We start from the raw sequence: 24,850 nt of genomic DNA, 5'->3' as shown, positions 1-24,850 counted from the left end.
GGCAGCATGGCAGGCTAGGCAGCAGGTAGGAGCCAGGCTTGGGATGCAGCCATGATGGGGGAGAAACATGTTTGGAGAGGGATCTCCATTCCAGGGACTGTCCTTCCTGGACATCCTAGAAGACAACGTAGTTTGAGAACTTTGATATGGTGCAACAACACCTTGTCCCCACACCCACCACACTCCCAGAGGAGACACTGGCAACATTCCCAGAGAAGCCCCTCCACCCAGCATAGAGCTAGGGTTGAGGGTCTCCAACTGTTGCCCGCTCTTCACTGGGAGACCTGTGTGGGATTCCTTGTTTCTGCAACCGGCCTCCTCAGGCTTCAGAGCACTTGCTCCCCTGTGGGGAGGGGATGAGCACCAGTGTCCACAAGAATGCCTGTGAGTGGAGAATCCGCCCTCCACGAGGGCAAGTGGAACCAGGAGAGATGCCAGCCAGAGCTCCAGCAGGGATGTCTGATGCACTAACCCAAAGGAGCTCCCTGGCCTCAGAAGGATCCGGCAGATGACCACGTTAGTTAGTTTCTGCTCTGAAAAATTCTGAAACATAGCTACTAGGAATCCAGTGAAAGTCAAGAAGATCTTGTGTGTCTCCCCCCCAACCCCCGACCCCCCAGGGCCCAGCACCACAAGCAAAAAGATTTTTGTTATTAACCACAGGAAAGGCCAAGTCGATAATGTCCAGAGATGCCTGCTTTATTTCTTACTAGGTGATTGCATTTCAGGCTGTGACATCAAGTAACTGTCTAATTACCAGCTAACCTTGTACCTCTGAACTACAAATCAACAGTCCAATTCAGCAAGGGGCAATGGTGTCAACAGCTGACTGGGGGCTGGGTTTTCTAAATCAGTGGTCTTGGCTGACACAATGCTGTCAGCGGGGACAAGGGTGAGGCCTGCCGTCACGTGGAAGACCCTAACACCTGGTTGAGATAGGCCCAAATCCTGTGACTCCCTAGGTAAAGCCCCCACCCCAAGTCCCAAGGACACAGCAGTTGTTACTTCTGTTTTCTGGGATCCAAGCTACCTGAGCTTGCTCAGCAAAGTGTATCCAAAGCATACTTTTAGTTGACATGCCCTCTGCTCGCGCTGCCACCCTAGGATACAGCTCTTTCTGCAGGTCCTTAGGGAGAAAGCTAGGCTTCTGGTAATTTCTTGTCTCTTTTTAGTTCTGCTTTGAAAAGAAAGGAGGGATGACAGAGGTAACCAAAGGTGGTCACAGGCACCGCGGCAGAGTGGGCCGAGTGTCAGAGGTCTGTGCTGGGTGAGGTGGGGCACCTCCAAGAACACAGGGCTGGGTGCCTCTTCTCGGGAAGATGTCCAAGGGGAAGAATTAACAAAATTCCAAGACAGTAGAGGCTGTTTGTACAAGAAGGCAGAAACTTGGAGAAGGTAAGATGAAGGAAAAAAGATGTAAGGAAAAAAATCACATGGTAGGAGCTCAGAGTAAGCAATTACTACATGAATCATTACCATAGCTACTCTTTCTCACCAGAAAAGAACATAAGCTTCCTTTGAGATCGTGAAATCCCCGGCCCAAGAACCGACTGCCAAGCTGGTGTTTTTCCCTCACACCAAGAGGGAGAGTCACTAGACGAAGTCACTTAGGAAGGGATGTTCTCACCAGCAGCTCTAACCTGAGGCGAGCAAGGCTGTGGCCCTTTCCCTGCTCCACCTGCATGTACGTGTGTCACTGAGCTGTCCTGGGCCCTGCGTGTGCATGCTGACACCAGAGGCCGAGCCAGAGCACCAGCGCACTGTCCCTTCACGCTCGCTCGGCAGAAGAATGCCTGGCAAACACTGCTCCCAGAGCTAGTGACTGAGAGTGTGATGCAGTCCTGGCTCTGGCCGGGTTATGCCAGCCCCGTGAATCCCAGGCCGAGTCTCCAAACATGGTGGGTTCTTCTGCTGCTGAGAGGATGTGCACCTTAGGGTGCTAGCTGAGGAGTTAATGCAGAAAACAAGGCACCACAGAGAGGTTGGACACTTGGGTTGTGTGATTCAGGACACGCCGGAAAAGTCCAAGGGTGGAGGGAAGAAAGGGGAGGAGGAAGAGGAGAAGACCAAGTTTTAAATAACGTCTCCTGAGGCCGGAGCCCCACTAGATGGGCTCTGGTTTGAGCTTTTCTGCTAGGAAGTCATTCACAAAGGCCTCCACAATGGCAGGGGTGATCTCCTCCACGTCCATCACGTACTTGGCCCGGGCTGACATGTCCAGAATGGTGAGCAAAGGGGCCGCCTCGGGCAGGTTGGTGTAGTCTCGCAGGGAGTCAGTCATGTCATCCTGGAAGTCACCAGAGGGAGAGAAAACAGTACGTTTTCAAGAAGGAGGCTAGAGAGTCCCCAGAACGCAGCCACTCCATTGTCCTGAAGAGCGGGCGGCCGTCCGGAAACGATGGGCTCTCAGAACAGGGAGCAGTGGACTCTGCCCTGCCTGGGGGAGGGGAGGGTGCTTTGTAAAGTCCTCTCTGCATCTCCCCCAACCACTAGAGAAGTCCTCTTTCTTCATTAGCACAAAAGCAACTTTAACATGCCCTCTGCTTTGTAAAAATGTGATGTCTTCTGATCACTTACTTTTGCAACTGCCTCTCAATTATTGGCGGCCCCACTATGGATATCTGAGGCCAACCTGGCCAACCTTCAACTCCGTAACGTCTTTAACGGAAACAGATCACTGTCCCCACCCCACCCCTGAGGTTTTGGGGGTGAAACCGCACAGCCAGTAGAAAAGACAGGGCTACTGCAGTACTTCCTGAGGCTTACACGGGTGGCTGCATTTATCATACATTCCCAGTGATTGTCCAGATGAATTTGCCTTATTAAGTAGAATGGCAAACCCAGAAACCCAAAGATAGGAGACAGACCTGTAAGGGAGCAACCATTTGAGATTACCTTTTGTGCACCCGACCCCCATTTGGTAGAGAACAGGAAATGGACTCTACACAGCCACCCCGACCCAAGTCACCCTGCAGAGGAAGGGCCTGGGGTATTCCTGGCCTTAAACGCTAGCGAATAGGAGGTATGAGATTTACTGCTCACTGGTTTCTGAGACAAAAAAACAAAAACAAAAACAAAAACCCATTCCATTCTCAAAGGGCAAATCTTTAGGAAGATGATTAGTGATCATCTTTTCTCCCTACCCCAGAAATGGCATGCACTTCCAGCAATGGCGATGAGGGATTCAGCACCTCTGGCACTGTTCACCCCGCTCAGGCCCTCCATGTGGGTTAATAAACAACCTTCATGATAGACAGAGGGGAGACACCTGGACAAATACTGTGTATCGAATTCCCATTAGGAGGCCTTGGCCAGCTGAGCACAATGCTGTGTCCCCTCCCCTCTCCCTCTGTGCAAACCACAGGGAGATGAATTCAATGTCTACTAAGGCTTCAGAAGGGATGACCTCCACCTGGCAGAGTGGAGGGGATCAAGATAAACACCCTTAGCCCCAGGAGGAGCGGGAGAGGGCTGGAGTCCTGGCTCAGAGGTGCTTGGTCAGTGCTTGATGTTCCCACACCCCAGGACCATCCCCTTCCACACAGCCTTGCTTCTGAGCATGAGGACGAGAACTGGACTAAGACAGCTGCCAAGGTCAGGATCCCAGGTGAAAGGCACAGGAAGGACGAGGTGGCCAGGTGGCAAGATGGAGCAGTGGATGACCCTGTCAGACCCTCCTCTGTCTTAGACCCTTCCCTCCAGGCCTGGGCCTGGCCACCTGCCAGACCACGTGGGCAGCAGGAGGGACATCACTGCCTCTGGAGTCACACTGACCTCACATTCAGTCCTCTGTGCCACCTACTTAATGTGCGACTTTGAGAAGTCATTTTTGTGAGCCCAGGTCTTGTCCCCTGCAAAATGGGTCTAAGAGCAGCTCACACAGGGACGAGGCGTGAGCGGTCTGTGCTCTCGAAGCCTCACTCATCTGTGAGATGGTAATGACCCCATCCCCAGTCAGAGAGGTGAGGAGCAGGTGGGATGGTGCCGGTGGTGCTTGTCTTGGTGCCTGCTACACAGAAAACCCGCAAATGCACCTTTTCAGCCACATTTCTAAAGCAGTTACTGGAGCTCCCCAGCCCCAGCCCTGCCCCTGGCTCGGCCCCTGCTGTCCTGCACCCATCTTTTCTGTCTCAGCCATCTGAAAGGGGTTAGAGTTCAATAAATTCAGAGCAGCTTCCATTTGTGCTTTGTGTAGAGCGGGCTCGTGTAGCCCCAAGGCAGGACCCTGTGAACCTGTTTTGTTCCCTCTGCCCCACGGCAGAGCGGGGTGACTTGAGCTGCCTGTGAGGGACCCAGTGGGGCTTAGGAGGGGTGGCTGTTGAGGAGGTGATGAATGGGTGGTGGTTGGGGGTCTGGCCTCATTGCCTCTTCTGGGATCCAGACAACACAGCATGAAACGAGTGCTGGGCTCTGACCAACTGGGGATGCAGATGGGTGGCAGGAGGGCAGGGGGCTTCAAAAAGTGTGTCTGTCAATAGCTTCCAGCCGGCGCCTGGGGTTGGGGGGGGGGGGGGGGGGGCGGAGCATGCGTGGACTGGCTTCCTGGGGGCGGGGACTACGGCCATCTTGCAGGGATTTCCCCCATCTGCAGGATGGAGGCTCAAGCACCAGGGTGGGACAGGCACCCAGCTGAGGCCTTCTCACCCTGTGTAAAGTCCTCCGCTCAGCCCATCCCAGCTGGAGGCCTTCAAGGGACAGGTCTTGGGCGAAAAGAGCCTGGGACAGCAGCAGTTTCCCACCTGAGCACCCTCCCCGGGCTGGCTAGGGAACAGATCCAAGTCGAGGCCCCCAGTCAGGATGCCTGCAATGGGGGAGAGCCCACTTTGCAGGTCAGGGCGGAGGGACTAAGTACTGATCACAATCTTTGTGGCTGCCACTCGTGCTAGCAGCCTGGGTAGTAGACTGCCAGAGGCAGCGCTGTCCCGGGAGGGCCTCCTGCTGCTCTGAGGCTGCCGAGCAACAACGAAAGGGAGGAAGGTGTAGCAGGGACCATGCTGGATGACACCTTTTCATGCCACGGTTGTCTGTGGGCTCCTCACCCCAGATCCTGGGGCCCCTTCGAACATCCCCTAGGGTCGCATCGCTCATGTTCTAAGAGTTGGCCAGACGAGCAGCCCGCAGCCCAGGCCCCAGTGCACTCACCTCCCCCGCGACAAAGAACAGAAGTGGCGCCTCCTCCTCTTTGGCTTTGTACTTGGCAATGATCTTCTCGGCTATTGGCTGGATCAGTTGCTTGGCTGCCTCGGACTCCCCATCATCCTCAGAATCTGTAATGGGGAAAGAGAGACACGAGAAGCACTAGTTTGTGGAACAGATGGAGTGGTGTCCCCTGAGGGAGCTGGGTCCTGGGCCCGAAATGCCCATCCGGGGAAGCCCCTGAATGGAAACAAAACGCCCCCTGGGACACAGGCCTCCCCTCCTGGGTGCACGAGGGTGTGTTTGCAGCACATTCGCACCACCGCGCGCTGAACTTCCCCTGAGCCAGGATTTGAGGTCCTTGTAGCTCTTCTCTCAATCACAGAATCACAGCATGACCTCAGATCTGACCTCCTATCAAAAATGGCAGGACTAGGTCACGATCTCGCGGTCCGTGAGTTCGAGCCCCGCGTCAGGCTCTGGGCTGATGGCTCGGAGCCTGGAGCCTGTTTCCGATTCTGTGTCTCCCTCTCTCTCTGCCCCTCCCCGGTTCATGCTCTGTCTCTCTCTGTCCCAAAAATAAATAAAAAACGTTGAAAAAAAAAAATTAAAAAAAAAAAAATGGCAGGACTGATGGTGGCAGTGGGGTGCCCCTGAGGCCCTGGAATGCCAGCTTCAGGGCTAGCCGGACTCTTCTGGGAGAGGATGGACTGCCTGTGTGGGAGGGGGCCTGCCCAGGTGTCCGGAGCCCCCTTTAGTCACCTCTTGCCTCCAGGGAAAGAGCAGCTTGGGAGCAGCCACACACAGGGGCCCTGGGGCTCACTTCAGATGGAGCCTGTAGCCCAGAGCAAGAGCAAGAACAACACCCCTAGGGGCAAAGCGGGAAGGAGAGACAGGTAGCAGGATTTGCACCTAGAAATGCCACATTGTGCAAGGGGCCCTCAGCCTGAAGACTTGGCAGGACTTATTCTAGATCTACATCTCATCAGCTCTGTGACGCTGGGAACTCGCTTTATCTCTCTGGGACCTTCTCATATCTTCTCAGATGGCCAGTGAGCCGCAACTGTCCCTAAATTCAGAACTGTGTCCCAGAGGCCCCAGGATGTGGGTGTGGGAGCAGGCAGTAGGCGGCAAAGCCCCAAGGACAGTGATTCCCCAGGAGGCCTCTGTTCTTCAAGCACAGGGGCCAGCTTACAAGTCAGTTTGTTTAAGAATCCCCTTGAGTCTGCTGATTGGCTCCCATACCAGACTTCCAGAGCACAGGGTGGGATATGCCCCCCCAGTGGCATCTCAGCCATGACCCTCATACCCCAGATTATTTGGGGAGTTGGAGCTGAGCAACACAGCCCAAGGCAGAGGGTGAGGTGGCCCTTGGCCAGCAGTTGCTCTGTTTGCAAAAGGAACCAGGGTCATCCCACAGGGCTGCAGGGAGCCTGGAGTGGATGTTCTGGTGTCCCCCTGGCCCCCAGAGCAGTCACCCACTGAGCAGAGAAGACACCGAGGGGGTACGCAGAGACAAGGCCCTGAGGCTGGGGTGGGGGGCCTCGGCCCAAGGGGGCCCAGCCCCTGCAGCTGCTGTGCACGCAGCCCTGCCTCCTCCCAACAATGGGTCTGTTGGAGGGGGGCCGGGCTCCAGCCTGACCTATTCTTCCCAGCTGGCAGTCGAGGAAGGAAAGCACAGCGGCAGCTCTCAAAGCCCCTCCTGCAGGGGCAGAGCCATGAATAAATCATTGGGGTCAAAAGCAAGGCTGCCGGGAGAGACAAAGGCCCAGGCTCGGCATTGTTGGCATTGTTCAGGATGGAAAGAAGCTGCAGGATGGACACCCCCCACGTGAGGTCTGTCTTGTCCAGCCCACCCTGGGGCTCCTGCTGGGGCTTCATACCTACAAAAAGGACGAGGCAGGGGCCCTCGTTGAGCTGCACGGCATTGGAGTCGGAGAGCTCCAGCACAGGTTTGGGGTGCCACGGGAACTCCCTGCAGTCTTCATCGTTCAGCACCTCCACGCGCCCCTGCCGCGTGATCACTTCCCCCTGTGGGTCCAGCACAATGAGGGTGGGGATGCCTGTGAGGGAGAGAGCTCACTTGAGAGTCCAGAAGTGCTGGGACAGAATCCAGGCTCAGCCACTGACCAGCCATGGGACTCCTTCGGGTCTGCCCGCAACTTGTCCAAGAAACCGGGCAACTCACTTCACCCCCTGGCTTCAGTGTCCTCCACTGCAATGTGGTAAATGGACCGCGGCACCCTCATTCCCATCTTTGTAAAGATCAGCGAGGTCATGCACTTAAGGAACTCAGCACAGGGTCTTGGCACTTAGAAGCACTCAACTAAATCCTAAAGAGATCCCAGAGAAGCAGGAGACGCCCCTGCCACCTGCAGGGTGTGAAAACACACCCCCACACAGCGTACTTGCTGCCCACATAGGCCAGCACAAATCAACCCAGGCAAGGGGAGTCCACACACAGGCTGGCAGTCCCACCAGTGTGAGCACAGAGGCTGGAGGAGGGGAGGAGCCTGGGGCAGGGGCCACAGCAGAACAGGGGACAGTCGGCTGCTAGTGAGCCAGGGGCCCCACCTCCATCTCCAGCCCTGCTGCCTGGGGAGGTTCTGAGGGGGACAGTCCCTAGAGGGAGCATGCTGACGGCAATGCTGCCACCCCCACTTTAGAGTCCTGGCTGGAGTAAGAAATGCAACACAGAACTCTCCACCGCAAACAGCACGCCCCACCCCCCTGCCCATAAAGCCTCAAGTGAAAAACCAGGAAAAAAACCCATCCTGGGTTACACTCGCATTTGGGATTTCCACCTCCTTGCTCTGCGTACCCTGTTCCCTGCTGCCTCTCCTCCAGCCAGGGTACCCCCTACCAACCGTAGCCCATAGCCCTTTTGGAGACACTTGTCTCTCCACTACTGGCAGCCGCTCCCCTCACCCCCTCCTAACCAGCCACCTCTCCTCTGGAGCTGACCAGAGCTTTTTAATTTTCTATGGGCCAGCGAAAGCCGTAGCAATATAATATTTATAGATTCCAAAGCATTCAGTGAGTAATTTGCTCCACTGACATTTTGCTTCTCTGTGGGGGAGGGTGGGGACAGCAAGGGACCCGGAATGTGGTCCTAGTGTTTTGTTACCCGGCGCGGCTGCTGGCGCAGCAGGCATGCAGTGGTGGGCCTGTCTTCAAAAGGACTTAAGTGAGTCCATGATGTTCACACCTATTAGAAGTAGCCTGGCATGCTGGAGAACAAGTCCAGAGAGAAATGGGCTCCGGAGAACTGCCGTTCCCACCGCACCACACACAAATGCATGCAGCCAGGGCTCCTGGGAGCTTTCAGGACACTATCAGCTGTCCAGGCCTCCTGAGTTGGGAGTCACGCAGAGCCTACGGGCGTTTCCAGCCTCATCCTCACACCTGCATGTTAGCCTCCAGGGGCCTGGGTTCCCCAGCCCCGAGGATGGGGCTGGGCCTGAGTCAGCAGCCTGAAGGGGCTGGGGGCCACGATGGGGGCCTCCCATCGCCACGCCCCATCTCAAATATGCTTTGGCTAAGTTCTTCAATCAGAGTCGGTGTGGTTCTGACATTGGGCAATTAGGAGTGTTGGGTTAAACCAGGGCCTGCCCACTGCTAATATTAGACACAGCAGCCAGCCTGTTTGTAGCCCAGACGTAGGATGCTAAGTTGGTCTGTGGAAGACGGACAGCCACAGAGGACAGAGAAGGGAAGAAAAGTAAAATCTGAAGGCAAAGAAACCCAGTTCCTGGTTTGGTGCCTCAGTTTCTCCAAGGGACTACTCTAAGGGGCCTTCTGTGTTACCACGGCTGTAGCCTCTCTGAAGTCCTCGCTGGTGGGGACCAGCAGGGTAAGGACATGGAGCCCCTGTCTGGCTGCTCAGGGGTCCTCAGCTGATTCCACCAAGGAACAGCACCCCTGGGCCTTGGCTCTCCCCACCCCTTGCCTACAGCTACACAAAAGCAAAGTCCCCACTCGTATTTGTGCTTTGACACCAAAGCCCACGTCTAAGAGCCTAAGGTAACCAGGTGTGTGTGATTGTCGTACATCAACAGAAAGCAGCTTGGTAAAATGCCCACAGCCAGACTGCAAACCCAGAGAAGCCCTTTCTGGCACATGCACTGGGCCAGGCCCCCCTGCCATCATGCCCGGCCCTAGAGCCTTAAGTGTGTGTGCTCCCCTCCAGGGGTGACCCGCAGGAAGAATGGGAGAGCTGTCTTAGCACATCTGCTCAGCACTAGCATGGCCCATGCTACTCCACTTCCTCCCCATAATAGACGGCTGCGGGAGGCACGATTAATCCTCTTTTCACGGACAGCCAAGTTACCTACCTAAGGTCATCCGGCCACAAGTGGCCAAACTGGGACAGGACCTCCAGTCTGCCTATTGCAAAAGCTGCTGCTTTTTCTACCTGGCCACTGCCAGCAGGGGCTCTCGCGGGTAGGCAAGGGAAGGCCCCCGGCATCCAGTTTTCTGCACCAGCAGCCGCCCTCCTCTTCCTCCTCAAGGCCACAGGGAAGGAGGCTGAGACCGCAAATCACCTCTTCCCTTTCCTCCCCCACAGCATGCATTCCAGGCTCCCCTGAAGCGGGTTCCCGGAAGCAGAGACTTAGAAGGAGAAAATAGGGCAAAGCCCCTAACGGGAAACTGAAAGGGAATGGAACATTTCTAATCGATGCCTTTGTGCGAAATAACTTTGGCGGCACCAGTGAGGGGCTTCTCCGAAGGAAATGCAAAGGGAGCACGCGTCATCTCTGCCTGAGCTTCTGGTTCCCCAGCTGGGGGCGCCGGAGTGGCTGGGGGAAAGTACGGTGAGAATTCCAAGGCAGATCCAGGCCACCCACTTCACTTCTTGGAGCCTCATTTCCATGGCCGCCACAGGGGGTAGAGACAGGCTCCTATCTCAGTGGGTGTTGGGAACAACAAACAAGATGACAAGCATAAAATGCTGAAAGCGTTTTACAATGAGTACTCCAGAAGTATTAGCCCCTCTTATAAATAAGTTCATTATTTTTTAAGTAATTTTTTAAGTTTAGTTTTTAAGTTATTTTGCGAGAGAGACATAGAGAGCAAGAGGGAGAGAGACAGAGACAGAAAGAGGGAGAGAATCCCAAGCAGGCTCCGCACTGCCAGCACAGAGCCCAATGTGGGGCTCCAACTCATCTACCGTGAGATCGTGACCCGAGCCGAAGTCAAGAGTCGGACACTTAACTGACTGAGCCACCCAGGCGCCTCTCGTTATTATTATTTGTGGTCATCCTAGGTTGATTATGTGGCTCATGAGAAGGCACAGGTACAGAAAAGACTGGTGCCTTGCTCTCGTGAGATACACAGAAACCTTGTGCTGGCCGGAGGAGGCTAACTAAAGAAACAGAAAACAGAGACAATGTCCACGCTGCAGCGAGCATCCTAGGAACCATGTGACGTCTACCACATCACAAGTGCAAGTGAGCATCCTAGGAACCATGCGACGTCTACCACATCACAAGTTCGTTTACTTGCACCAGGCCAAGCGTAACCTTTGGGTGAGGAACAAACACCAGTGCTCCTAGAGAGAGCTTCTGCCTCAAGCCCCCTGCCCTGGGGAACTGGGCTGGACCACGAACAGTGCCCCAGAACCCCCTGCACAGTCTCTCTCAAAACCTACAGAACAAAGACCAAGGCCGGAAGGCCTGCTCCAAACAGTTTCCTCCTGGGAGGAGCCTTTCTGTGAATATTTAAAACAATCTCAAAGACATGTGTACTGAGCCTGTCCCACATTTAGTTTGGCTGCTTTTCTGCCAAGCAAAAAGGGGGTTTTGAAGGAGGCGGCAGAGGGGGCCCGGGGCAGTGGGAGAGAAGCTAGGCAGGGCTGTAACCCCAATGACCTTCTGTCTCTGCTTCTAGATGGCAACATGACCCGAGGGGGCTGGCAGTCATCATGCAAAGATTGCTGGGAGCTGGAAGAGAAATGGAAGGAAAAGCAGAGCCTTAGGCAGGAGGAACAGGTGAGGGTACAGGGCAGGGCAAAATAGGTGATCACGATAGTGGTCATCATGGGGACTAGAGCAGGATGGAAACTGTAACATGTCATTAAATAGAAAGTAGAGAATACCCAGTCCCGTGTGTATGATTACAGCTACATATAAGTATGTGTGCGTGTGGACAGAGACCAAAAGGGAGTCGGAACAGTAAAAACAATTGTGTAGTAAGGCAGGAATGCGGGTGAGAGCAATATAGACTCGAGTTTTCTTAGATGGTGTTATGATAAATGTGTATTAGCTTAAAATAAAAACCAAAGAAAAACCGGAGGGCAGTCGGGCAGGGCAACAAACTCAGGCTAACGCCTTGGCCTTATCAATTACGGGTTTCCTTCAACAGCTCCCTCTGCACTCCCTGCTGGCTCCCCCAAACCCGCCCTTGCCTGGAGAGCTATGGAAGGGAGAAGGCAGCTGGTCTGGGTGGTAAAACTCAGAGAATCCCAGGGCACCTGGGCGGCTTAGTTGGTCAAACGGCCAACCCTTGGTTTTGGCTCAGGTCATGATCTCAGAGTTTGTGGGTTTGAGCCCCATCTTGGGCTCTGCACTGATGGTGTGGAGCCTGCTTGGGATCCTCTCTCTCTCTCTCTGCCTTCTCCTCATTCTCTCTCTCTCAAAAATAAATAAACATTAAAGAAAAAAAAAAACCTTAGAATCCCAAGGGAGGGTGTGAGGACAGGTCTAGCCTACTTGCACTTGGCTAGCAAGCCCAAAAGCCACTTGGGCACGTGTCTGTGTCAGAGGCACAGAGACGTTTGTGGCAGCATTCCTACAATACACAGAAACCAGACACAAGCAAGCGTCCATCAAACAGGGTAACAGCTACATAAACCGTGGTCCAGTTGTACAGTGAAACCCTTTTCAGCACCGAAGAGAAGTGAATCAGATAGAAATATCAACAAGGACAAATCTTGAAAGCATAATGTTTAGTGAGAAAAGCAAGTTACAGAATGATATTACAGCATGTCAGCACTTAAACATGCTTCTAAAAAACACACCCAGCATGACCATATATTATTCATGGATTCATACATATGCTGTAAGAATATGAAAACCAATTATGAAGATACACATGAAGTGCATGGTAGCATTTCCCCCAGGGGAAAAGGAAAGAGAACCGCGCTGCACAGGAGTGAGGGGGAGTCTCCCCTTGGTCTGTATTAATGCTCCCATTGATCTCTATTTTAAATACCTGAAGCAAAAATCTCAGTTCTGGGTGGTGGCCACACTGGGTGCTTGTTACTATTTTTTTTTCCTGTCTGCTTTTTCTTTTTGTATGTTCTCCAAATTAAACAAGACAAACAGAATGGAGCTGCTCAGGAGGTCCCACGGCAATGCGTGGCCTGACCTCCCCAGGCCCGCAGGGCCAGCCCTTTCATTCCTGAGATCTATTAAAAACACCAGCATTGGCCCCTCACACTCTAATGACTGAAAAACACAATCTCCAAATGCTTTGTTTCTACATAATAACAATTTAAAAAAATATTTTTATTATTATTTATTTTTGAGAGAGAGAGAGAGAGAGACAGCATGTGAGCCAGGGAGGGGCAGAGAGAGGGAGACACAGAATCCGAAGCGGGCTTCAGGTTCTGAGCTGTCAGCACAGAACTGACACGGGGCTCGAACCCACGAACCGTGAGTGCATGACCTAAGCCAAAGTTGGACGCTTAACCCACTGAGCCACCCTAGGAGCCCCCCGTTTCTATACAATAAATAGGTTCTGCCTCAAATTCATGTTTTGAAAGGGGCGGGGAAGAGGGCAAAGTTAGGGAAAGAGAGAAGAGAATGGCAGGAAATGGAACAGGAAGGAGGGAAAGGGGAAGAGAAGCAGAAAGATGAGCAGGGAAAGAGGGCGACAGAAAAGCCACATAAGCGACATATCCTGCAGCAAATAGCCCTCACGCTGCTGCCGCCCCCTCCCCCCCTCTGCCCCCCCAGCAGCTGGACTGAAGGCACCATCCACCTCGGGGGCTGTTTTCCCAGAGGCAGGGCCTACATCTGTCCGTCTGTCCACTCGGCCCTACACAGACCTTAGGCTGTCTGCCCTCCCCAGAGGTTGGGGCCAGGGGAGGAGAGGAGGAACAAAACACTAGGGCCCCCCAACCCAGGAGAGAAGGGGCGCTAAGCCTCCCTGCAAAGAACACGGTGTTCCCTGACAGCCCGGATTAGTTAGACAATTGCTAATGGGATTTGCCTTTTGCCAAGTATGTCTAAACCCTTTCCTTAGAAAGGCATTTAAAACCACTTATAGGGCTCCAAATTCCCCAGTCTGCATAAAGCAGTTGGGGTAGGGAGGCCTAGGGCTCGGCGTAACCTGGCTACTCCCCTGAGACAAAGGAAACAGATGAGGCCAAGTGCCAGGGCCTCGGTGAGCCCGGGTGGCCTGGTGAAGCCTGCTGGTCAATACAGCCTGGGCTCAGTCCAGAGCCTAGAGGGAGCCAGTGACCAGCTGCCCGCAGCGGCGCGACTTTCGGCCTGGCCAGGCTCATCAAGGCCTGCGGCAGGCTCTGCGACGACCTCAAGATCCAGACTCTCGCATGGCCGCCTAGACGGGCAGGCACCTCAACAAGGCCTCCTTCAGTGTACTACTGGGTGGGGCTCGCAATCCACAGATGCTGTAAGTCCAGCTTGCGGGATGCCCAGAGGACCCCGGGTTCTTTCCGCATTACCCACTTTCATCCGAGTCTGTCAGGATAACACAGGGGAGCTCTGTCCTCACGTGCCTCAATACACAAAGTGACCGTCAAGATCAAGTTACTCGCTCGCTGTAAGGCACAGACCAGGCCAGGTGGAGGTGGCTCACCTTGGGGGTGGGCAGGGGAATGTACCTGGCACTGCTCTGTGAAAGCGCCTTCAGAATGCTTCCGGGGGAGACACCCAGCCCAGGGCACACAGAGAGTCAGGCGGGGAGCATGAACTCTCCCACACACAGCCTTGCAGGATTCATTGAAGACTGGATACTCAAAACAGCAGGACCTCTCTACCGCCCCTGTGTATGTCTGGAGTGTGTGCACACGATGACACTGTAATATAAGAAATACACATGTGGTCTTCATCCCCAGTTCCTGACACCAAGCTCCTAAAACCCTTGTAATTTCCTCAGTGGCAGGGGTGAGAGGGACATTCTTTGTTGCGATATTTGGTCTTACAACATTTGGTCTCAGAGCCTGCGACAGGAGCTTCTGAGGCCCTTGAAATCTGGGAGTGACAAGTGTGTTGTGTGTAAGGAGTTGACCAATGGTGGGGGAGCCCTTAAATAACTTCAGAAGGTGGGGGCTGGTTGCCAGAAAGGCCTGATGAGAAGGTTGCAACTTCCAGATGGACCCCCTGACCTCTGGGGAAGGAAGGTTGGAGGTTGAGCTAATCAACAATGGTCAATGGGGATGCCTGGATGGCTCAGTCAGTTAAGCGTCCGGGACTCTTGGTTTGAGCTTAGGTCATGATCTCACAGTTCATGAGTTTGAGTCCCATATCGGGCTCTGCACTGACAGTGCAGAGCCTGCTTGGGATTCTCTCTCTCCCTCTTTCTCTGCCCCTCCCCGACTCATGCATGCATGTGTGCTCTCTCAAAATAAATAAACATAAAAAAAAAAAACAATGGTCAATGATTTAATTGATTGTATCTGTGTAATGAAATCTCCATAAAGACCACCAATTGGTGGGGTCAGAGAGAGCTGAGCGGGGAGGGCTGAATCCATGGGGGTGCTGGGAGGGTGGTGTGCATTGAGGACATGGGGGCTCTGTGCCCCTTCCCATATACCTATGCATCAGTCCCATCCAGCTCTTCCAATAGACTGATGATAGTAAATCAACTGTTTTCCTGAGTTCTGTAGGACATTCTAGCAAAGGACTAAACCCAAAGAGGGGGTCATGGGAACCCCTGATTTATGGCCAATTGGTCAGAAGTATAGGATGCCTGGACTTAACGATATTAATGTCTGAAGTGTGGGGATTCTGGTGGGACTGAGCCCTTGACCCGTGGGATCTGCCACTAACTCCAGATCAATGGTGTCAGAATTCAGTCGACTTGCAGGACACCCAGAGAACCCAGGAGGTTGGTGTTGGGGAGAGGGAACCACTCACACATATTTGGTATCAGAAGTGTTGTGAGTAGGGGCGCCTGGTTGCCTCAATCAGTGGAGTATGCAACTCTTGACCTCAGGGTTGTGAGTTTGAGCCCCATGTTGGATGGAGAGATTACTTAAAAAATCTTTTTTTTTTTTTTTAATGAGTGTTGTAAGTAAAAACAGCTCAGAAAATACAGACATACATATAAATACACCTGTTGAATGACTTTGGAAGTTGTAACCACAGAGTCACACAAGACTCAGAAATAGAGTTCAATCAAAAATAATTTTCAGAGTTCTGTGATGCTACGGTGAGTATAAAAGAATAGACAATTCCTTCAAGTTCAAAGGTAGCAGAGCTAGACCGGTGGCATTTAAATATCCTCAGATGCAAGCAAAAGCGAAATCCAGCCAGGGGATGGTACAGCCTGGCAAGGAGCTGCCCCCTTCCAAGACTCGAGAGAGGCCATCAGCAGTGATACCAAACCAGGGGCGGGAACCACAAGGGCTCCAAAGGTGGAGACTATCCCCGGTGTATTGAGGTGCGTGGGGACAGAGCACCCCTGTAAGGAACATGGTGTTCCCTGTGTCTCCAGCCCAGCTGGAGGGCAGGTACCAGTCACCTTTGCCTCAGGATCTGGCTCAAAGCCACAGCAGGTGTCCAAGAAATGATTGCTGAAGAAAAGCCTGAATGAACCAGAAAGGAAAGAAAGGAGGGAAGAGGGAGGAGGGAGGAGGGAGGAAGGTAGGGAAGAAAGGAAAAGAACTCCAGGTTTGGAACCTACATGTCCCCACTCCTTGTCCTAAAGGAGCAGCTGATCCCCGAGAAGAGAGTCCACCTGTGGAACTACACATGGGAACGTGACACATGACAAGAGATCACACAAGCACAGGAGTTCGGAAGAGGGAGGTTTGCTCCATGAGGGAAGGCACTGGGGAGGCAGCATTTGAGCTGGGAGGATGGGGAGGATGTGGAGAATGGTGATGGAGGGCTGGGGAGGGAGGCCATGAGAGATGGCAGGGATGGGGGGAGGACGGTGTGGATAGGGGAGCAGGAAGAAGTAGAGCTGGAAAGGTGGTTGAGACCAGACTGTGGAGAACCACAGCCATGAGGGCTTCTTGGCGGGGGATGAACATTACTATGAGAGTAGATCTTCTGGAAGGTTCACTTGGAGCTGCTCTGCCATGTTGACGCATACAGCACACCGGGGCAGAGGAGGACGAGGTGGAGCAGAGGAAAGGAGGCGTGCTAGGTATAAAGGAACCCTGAGAACACAGGGAGAAGAGCCCTAGACAGGACCCCTCAGAGGACATGGCGGAGGAGAAATCCAAGAGACAGCGGGGCAGGAAACAGCCAGGAGTGGGGGTGATGTGAAAGGAAGAAGAAAGGATTTTAGGGGTAGCCCAAAGTGTCTGAAAACAAAAGCAAATGAAGCAAGAGGAGAATGGGGAGGTCAATAGTGTGGCCTCATCCGATTTTAGGCTTGCAATGTAACCACAGATCAAGTGGAAAAGGCCACATTTAGGGGCATCTGGGTGGCTCAGTAGGTTAATTGTCTGACTTCAACTCAGGTCATGATTTCACGGTTCATGAGTTTGAGCCCCGTGTGAGACTCTGTGCTGACAGCTCAGAGCCTGGAGCCTGCTTTGGATTCTGTGTCTCCCTCTCTCTGCTGCTCCCCTGGCTGCACTCTCTGTCTCTCTCTCTCTCTCAAAAATAAATAAACATTAGGAAAAAAAAGAAACAAAAAAGAAAATGCCACATTTATATCTCAAGGCCCACCTCCCTCCCAATTCCAGACTGCTGCATCTACACCACCACTCGGTCAAATTCAACATGGTCAGAATTAAACTATTGTTCAACTGAATTCCATATCGCTGCTGTCCACATGCCCTGCATCCAACACACAAGGCTTTCCCAGCTCTGCTGACAGGGACGCCTTCCCTCAGCTGCTTGGGCAGGAAGCCGTGGTGCTGTCTTGACTCTTCCTTTACTCTCACCCTCCACATCGAGTCTGTCAGCAAATTCTAAGACTCTACCATCAACCTCTGTACAGAACCAGCCACATCTTGCCACTCCTGTTGCTACTATCCCTCCCGGAGCACCACCATTTTGTCCCTGGATGACTACAACAACGTCCCAATGGCTCTCCCTGCTTCTCGGCACAACAACCAGAGGGACCCTACCATTAGATTATGGGACTCCTCTGCCCAACACCCCCCACCCTTGCTGGCCCACTTCACTCAGTGTGAAAGCCAAAGTCCTATTAACAAAGGTCCTTATGGGACCCTCTCTAGTCTAAGCACCCCCAAATTCCCCTTGCTCATCCTGTTCCAGCTACACTGGCCTCACTGTTCCATAAACACGTCAGGCATACTTCTGTCCCAGAGCCTTCGCACTGGCTGTTCCCTCTGCCTGGGATAGTTTTCTCTCTCAGAGAACCACAAGGTTAATTTTCTCATCACCTTCTCCATGGAGTTGATCCTAACCACCGTATTTGAAATTGTGACCCACCCTTGTCCTCCCAATTCCTTTACCTTGCTCTAGTTTTAATCCATAGTTCTCATAACTCAATACACCACACACACTATTATTTTTTTTTGAGAGCATGCATGTGTGCACGCCAGTGGGAGTGGAGCAGAGGGAGAGACAGAATCTTAAGCAGGCTCCACACCCAGCACGGAGACCAACACGGGACTGGATCTCACAACTGTGAGATCATGACCTGAGCCAAAATCAAGAGTCAGATGCTTCACTGACTGACCCACCCAGGCGCCCCCACTTTGCTTTTAAAAATTATGTTTACTGCCTATCTCTTTCTGCCAGAATGTAAGCTCCATGAGGTCAGAGACATTTTTTTTTTTTTTAGTTCATCAGCAGACAAACACCTGGCATATGACACGCACATGACTATTATTTATTAAATAAAACATGACCAGGAGGTGCCGGTGACCTGAGAGGCCAGTGGCAGCTCACTAATGGGCCAAAAGAACAAGAGGTGAAGCAGATTCTCTGAGCTCCACGAGGACAGGGGCCACGACCTTACCATGCTGGTGGCCCTTGTAGCACGAGGCAGGTCACGTGGTAGAAGCCAAGGAAATGGCTTGAGAATTTTTTTAACTCATCTTATTTTATGTTTTTTTCTTGAGAATTTTGATGTTCGACAAAAAGAGAGAGGAATGGTAGCTGTTTGGGACTGAATGTGTTACCCCCAAATTCATATTTGAAGCCCTAACCTGGGGATGGGGCCTGTGAGGAGGTGATAAAGGTTAAATGAGGTCTTAAGGATGGGGCCCTGATTGGATAGGGCTAGTGTCCTTATAAGAAGAGAAGAGACACCAGAGCTTTCTCTCCATCATGTGAGGACCCAGCAAGAGGGTGGCCATCTACAAGCCAGAAATCAAGCTGTCACTTGGAATCGAATCTCCAGCACTGTGAGAAACCAATGTCGGCTAGTTAAGCCATGGTGGGCATTATGGCAGCCCGAGCAGCCCGAGCCAGCAGCATTTACAGCTAAGAGAGACCCGAGCATTCCGTGAAGTGGATGGCAAGGAGCTAATAGAGAAAGAGAGACAAGGAGGTAAGAAAGAGAAGGAAAACTGCAAGAGGCAAGAGCAAGACTCTAGAAGAACAAAGGCAGAATCTCAGAAAGCCCAGCTGGTATTTCTTCTAACAAGAAAGAAGAAAGGCGATGGGGGAGATGCCCAGACATTCTAAGTGATGCACCTGCCGACATAAAAGAGGTATTTCATGGCAGAGAGGAAGGAACAGGGACCTCAGGAGAGACTGCGCCGTGGGACACCAACAGGGAGGAAGGGGACGGCACCGGAGCTCAGCTCGTGGTCACCAGGGGAGTCCAGGGCCAGCCCCTGCTCCACACCCTCATCACTCTGCTCTGTTCCAGCCTGTGCAATGCTGTTCCCTGCAACCCCCACCCCCCACCCCCAGAACAGGCCATGCGCTTTTCTACCTTCTGGTTGGGTAGTCAGAGGCAGTTTGATACGAAAACTCATCTGCACAGGCACACCTCGTTTTATTTCACGTCACTTTACCGCACCTCAGAGATAGTGTGTGTGTGTGTGTGTTTATAAACTGAAGGTATGTGGCAATTCTGTTCAAGCAAGGCCATTGGTGCGCCATTAAAAAAAAACTTTTTTTAATGTTTACTATTTATTTTTTTGCAAGAGAGAGAGACAGAGCATGAGCAGGGGAGGGGCAAAGGGAGAGGGAGACACTGAATCCGAAGCGGCTCCAGGCTCTGAGCTGTCAGCACAGAACCTGATGTGGGGCTCAAGCTCATAAACTGTGAGATCATGACCTAAGCTAAAGTCAGATGCTTAACCGAATGAGCCACCCAGGCACCCTCACTGGCACCATTTTTCCAACATTTGCTCATTTCATGTCTCTCGGTCAACATTTCAGGAATTCTTGCAATATTTTAAGCTTTTTCATCATTATTCCACTTGTTATGGTGATCTGTGATCAGTGATTACAACTCGTTGAAAGCTCAGATGATGGCTGGCATTTTCTGGCAACAAATTATTTTTTGATTAAGGTATGTATGTCATTTTTTAGACATAATGCTATTGCACACTTTACAGGCTAACAATTTTATCACATGGTGTTGATCACATGGTGAGGATTAACTGACTTAATACATATGAAAATGGAACCATATTGAGCACATAATAAACACTCAATAAAAAGACTACACTGTAGGGAGGCCTGGGTGGCTCAGTCGATTGAGTGTCCAACTTTGGCTCAGGTCACGATCTCATGGTTCGTGAGTTTGAGTCCTGTATCAGGCTCTGTCCTGTCAGCACGGAGCCTGCTTCAGATCCTCTGTCCCCCTCTCTCTCTGTCCCTCTTCTGTTCGTGCTCTCTCTCTCTCAAAAATAAATATTTAAAAGACTACAATGTAGTGTAAACATAACTTTTATAGGCAATGAAAAACCAAAAAATTAATTTGGCTTTACTGAGACTATGCTTTATTATGGTGGTCTAGTACTGAACCCACGATACCTCTTGAGGTATATGTGTACTTGTAAGCACAGTATCGCTGACTGGTAAGATCGTTACGAAACGCTGCACAAGAACTTACTAACAACGTGTGCCTCTAACAGAAACCAGGCCTTCTAATGCACATGGAACCCCCATAATGCCACGAAGCAGAAGACACTAAGTGACCCTGTGAGGCTAGAGGGAGGCAGAGGCAGGGAGATGGGCACTGGGCTGCAGAAGCCACCTGGGCCACCTGTCCCAGAGCCTGAGGGAGCAGCCTCCCTCTCGCCATAGGTAGGCCTGAAGCCCAGTGTGAGGCTGGTCACGGTGGGCACTCAATGTGTCCATCAGAAATATCAGCAGACAATCTGCCTCTGGGATTTCTCTTCTGGTCTAGATTAAGTATCACTATCTCATTGATCACAAGTTCAAGGACCTCGGCATGGTGCTCAAGGCCCTCTAAGATGTGGCACCGTTGACCTTATTGCACACTCTGCCCTACAATACACTACAGTATCCCACTCTGGCCTTTGCCCCAGACACTCCCTATCTAAATCCCATCCTCCAGAGCCATCTCTTCAGTGAAGCCCTCCTGGTTCAACAGCTCCAAGCCAGAGTCTCACCTGGACTCAGATTAGTCCATTGCATGGCTCTTCATGAGATGCTACTTTGAGAAGGATCCTGTGCTTTAGTGCATGTCTGGCTTGACAGGGCTGGAGGCAGACAGATCAAGGTCAGCAGGCAATACCTGCCAGGATGCCTGCAGGAGTGAGTCCTAAGTGGTCGAAGGAAGCAGTCAGCACAAATCCTGTGCCAGGGAGACTATAAACCTGACAGTGAGGAAGCAGGAGGTAGGAGCTGGGAGAGCAGGCAGGTCCTCCCTGAAGAGAGACTAGCACAGATGGCAGGGACCGTATGCCATGGAGCCAGCAGATGGGGAGCAGTGGGGCTGGCCCAATGCAGAGGACGCTGGCTGGCTGGCACTGGGTTCGGCCTGAATCTCACATTCTTTCACTGTGGCTGGATGGCCTCTGCTTGCCTGGCCACAGGGCCTCTCCAGGTCAGCTTTGTGGTCCTCAACTGAGGGCTCCTGGAAGTCGCGACCACATGTGTACTTCTCGTCCCCACACCGCCTGGGCCTTAAGAGATGAAACCAAACCAGTGCGTCTCTGAGAACTCCCCCTTCTCTTCTTCCTCAGTCATGGTCAGCCACTTTCTGGCTGTCTAAGCCACGCCTAACAACTGCGGCTCTTACGTCTGTAATATTTATTTATAGGTTTATTTATAGGTGTAAATATGTAATATTTATAGGCTGACAGCTGGGGAATCCAAGAGTTCCCTTCTTGGCTATCTGAAGGCAGACAGAAAATGATTGATTTAATTTTTCTGTGCCCTACCCAACATTTTACAGGGCACCCCCCAGCCCTAGGAGTGTGTCCAAAACTTGTGTTGAATCTTGCAGAGCTTGTGATCTTTCCTTATGAGGTCTCTGTTCTGTGCCAAGTACCTCACAGAGCAGAGACAGGGGGCACAGACGGCCACCTCAAACTACCTATGCATGATATAGACCATCTTTTGGTAATTATTAGCTTCAAGTGACCCTACAGCCTTAGCACTGACCATCAGGAATACCTACATCACGCTGGCCCCCACATCCAGGAAAGGGCAGCTCCCTACCTCGGAGAGAAAAGATTCTGCTCATTGATGGCACACGCTCAGGAAGAAAGGTGCCTCTGTGTGAAGTGGCCTCGTGGTGGGGCAGAGCAGCCAAGTGAGGCCCAGCACCTGCTCTGCCCTCTGGGACAAGTGTCAGTCTTCTATGGAGACTTCTATGAACAAAATGGCACCGACTGGACCAACACTTTGTAGTTCCTCAAGACATTGTCATACTCTGCTCTCTAGGTATTTCCTAATGTAAATCTCCTCCCGTCCACTCAAGGGCAGCACTGGGCTACTCTTCTGGTTTCTTATTTCCCACCTGAGTTCAGTCCACAGGCTTGGTTGCTAGCGGGAGCTCAAGAAAGAGATTCCTATGCATTTAAATCTACTCTCCCTTTCTGCCAAAAAGGATCAGAGGCTGCTTAAAAAGTACATGATATAATACAACAAAAACAGAGGAAAATACCTTCTGGAAGTGAAAACAGGGAAGGAAGAGCAAATGAACCCAAGGTCAAGGGCATGCAACAAAAGAGGTGAGCTTTGCAAAGTTGCTAAAGGTGGTTACAAATTCAGCTCTGGGTTTTCCAGAGGCTAAAGCAAAAAAAAAAAAAAAAAAAAATGCTGGCGGGGGGGTGGGGGGTGGGTGTCCACAATGAAATTCAACATGTATAAAAGGTGAAAGAAAAAAACAAAAACAAAAATCCACCACTTGCTCAGGAGAAGCTCAGCTTCTGCTGGGTACTATAGGATAATTTCCTAAGCAGAAATTCCACAAGTGGGATTTCTAAATTAAAGGTTTAGTAGATTTTTAAAGGCCTTTGATGTATATTGCCAATTGCTCTCCTGAAAGGTTGTGCTGATTTACATTTCTACTAGCAGTCTGATCTCTTCCCTACACTGGGGGTTATCTTTTGGTGGAGATGGCAGGGGTGGTGGGACTTCTTTGCAAATGAGATAGATACAAATTCAGTGTTTTCATTTGTAAATCATGGAAGTATGCTGAATATTTTCCATGTCATGAAAATGATATGATTATATCATATCAATGTACTAGATGAATTGCCTACCTCATATCTTATACATTTTTTTGGCTAAATTCTCTTTTTTTACTAGTGTCTAAGGAGAGATCTTTTCCTATGAAAGATCTTTTCCTATGGTTATTTGCCATACACGTTATTAATATTGTTGGTTGCCTTTGTTTAAGCTTTTTGACATCCAAAAGTTACCTTTTTTATTGTAAAATGAAATTTCCTCCTTTTCCCCCCAAGTTAATCAGTTAAATGCTTATTAAATGCCTATTCTGTACCCAACACTGAAGCCTCCCAATTTTACTGAGAAAAGAGAGGATAAGTGGGGTGCCCGGGTGGCTCAGCTGGTTAAGCATCCGACTCTTGCTCTCAGTCCAGGTCATGATCTCACAGTTCATGAGTTTAAGCCCCATGTCGTGCTCTGTGCTGACAGTGCAGCCTGCTTGGGATCCTCTCTCCCCCTCTCTTTCTGCCCCTCCACTGCTCATGCTCTCTCTCTCTCCAAAATAAATGAACTTAAAAAAAAGGAGAGAGACAGGTTAAGTAACTAGCTCAAGGTCACTCAGCAGTAGGAAGTAGGGACAGGACTGGGTTGTTGGTGGCCTAGACTAGAGTGGTGGTATCAGTGAGGGTAGAATAAGACAAGAAACAGGAAACAATGTCCCAAAGATCCAAGAGGCCCCATGCCTAGTGGAGGTAGGACAGCCGACATTCTTTTTGGTATGTACATGTAAGATGCCTCCCAGTCATCAGTGACAGTATGTTCCAAGGCCCAACCATGTGACACAGAGTCACATCTTATGTGACTCATTTGTGCGTGAATACATACATGCACACAGACATGTACAGAAGCTGGGAGAGAGGGACAGGAGAAGCCAGAACATGATTGGAGGAGTTAGAAGAAGACAGACATCAAAGACACCTGCTGGTGTGTAAGGGGAATAGGGAAGAGAGAAAACTCAGGAATGTCCCAGTATTGCTGCAAGGACCAAGATGAGAAATCTGTGGTCCTCGGAAGGAGTGGGGCACGGCTGCATGTAGACATGGGCACTGAAGGGCAGCAAAGTCTAGGTAATGCTAAGGAAAGACCTGGAACTAGTCAGCCTACCAATGGGGCTCACCTGGAGTCCCTCCAAGACCTTCTAGTCACAGCCCCAGAACTGAGGCTGAGGAATACTCGCACTGGCTGGTTGCACCCGTTTCCCACTGTACAATGACAATAAGATGGTCACATCTCCTTTAAGTAATACACAGAGTTACCTTTGGAGTAAAGATTTGAATCCTAAAAGCAAGAAGGTATATTTATTTATTTATTCATTCATTCATTTTTAAGTGTTTATTTTTAAGAGAGAGAGACAGACAGTGAGCAGGAGAGGGGCAGAGAGAGAGGGAGACACAGAATCCGAAGCAGGTTCCAGGCTCTGAGCTGTCAACAGAGCCCAACGTGGGGCTTGAACCCATGAACCACGAGAACATGATCCGAGCTACAGTCGGACGCTTAACCAACTGAGCTACCCAGGCGCCGCAGGACTGGGTCCATTTTTACTCAAGATTGTATCCCCCATGTCTGGAAGAACACAACGTCTGGAAGAATACAGCCCTCAGTAAACAGTGGTTGAAGGAACGAATAAATGAATTGAGAGATCTGAAGTTTTACTTATCCTCACAAAGTGGCAATTTAATGCTCTGCTCAGTACCACTGGCCAAAGGTCATTCCTGATGCTCATCTCAACAGATACTGCTCCTACGTCTAGGCACTCATGTTGTAAGTCTCTGTGCAAACACAGTGCTGGAAGGAAAAAGCTGTGGCATCTTCTTTTAAGTTATTCAACTTGGTCCCTTCACTTCTGGACTAGTAAACAATGTTATTACCACTCAGCTTTTGTTTGGAAAGGGAGCTCCTTTCATCTTTTCTTATTAATAGGAGACATGAGCCTC

General features: G+C 51.3%; 1 protein-coding gene and 1 non-coding gene across 2 annotated transcripts in view; both read right to left on the bottom strand.

The window, feature by feature from the left end:
* Window positions 1-1,982: 1,982 nt before the first annotated feature.
* NXN (nucleoredoxin) overlaps window positions 1,983-24,850 on the bottom strand; it is a 157,993-nt gene continuing 135,125 nt past the window's right edge. Inside the window, exons 6-8 of the mRNA XM_049636709.1 lie at window positions 7,020-7,199; window positions 5,143-5,267; window positions 1,983-2,287 (exon numbers count right to left, since the gene is read on the bottom strand). Of these exons, the coding sequence (XP_049492666.1) occupies window positions 2,105-2,287; window positions 5,143-5,267; window positions 7,020-7,199 (488 nt within the window). The 3' untranslated portion in view covers window positions 1,983-2,104. The remainder of the gene's footprint in view (window positions 2,288-5,142; window positions 5,268-7,019; window positions 7,200-24,850) is intronic.
* On the bottom strand, window positions 24,349-24,433 carry TRNAY-GUA (transfer RNA tyrosine (anticodon GUA)). Its single transcript has one exon. It is a non-coding gene; the product is annotated as a tRNA-Tyr (tRNA).

The sequence above is a fragment of the Panthera uncia genome, chromosome E1 (genome assembly GCF_023721935.1).
Source record: "Panthera uncia isolate 11264 chromosome E1, Puncia_PCG_1.0, whole genome shotgun sequence".
NCBI lineage: Eukaryota > Metazoa > Chordata > Mammalia > Carnivora > Felidae > Panthera > Panthera uncia.
This window is presented reverse-complemented; position numbering and strand designations above follow the sequence as displayed.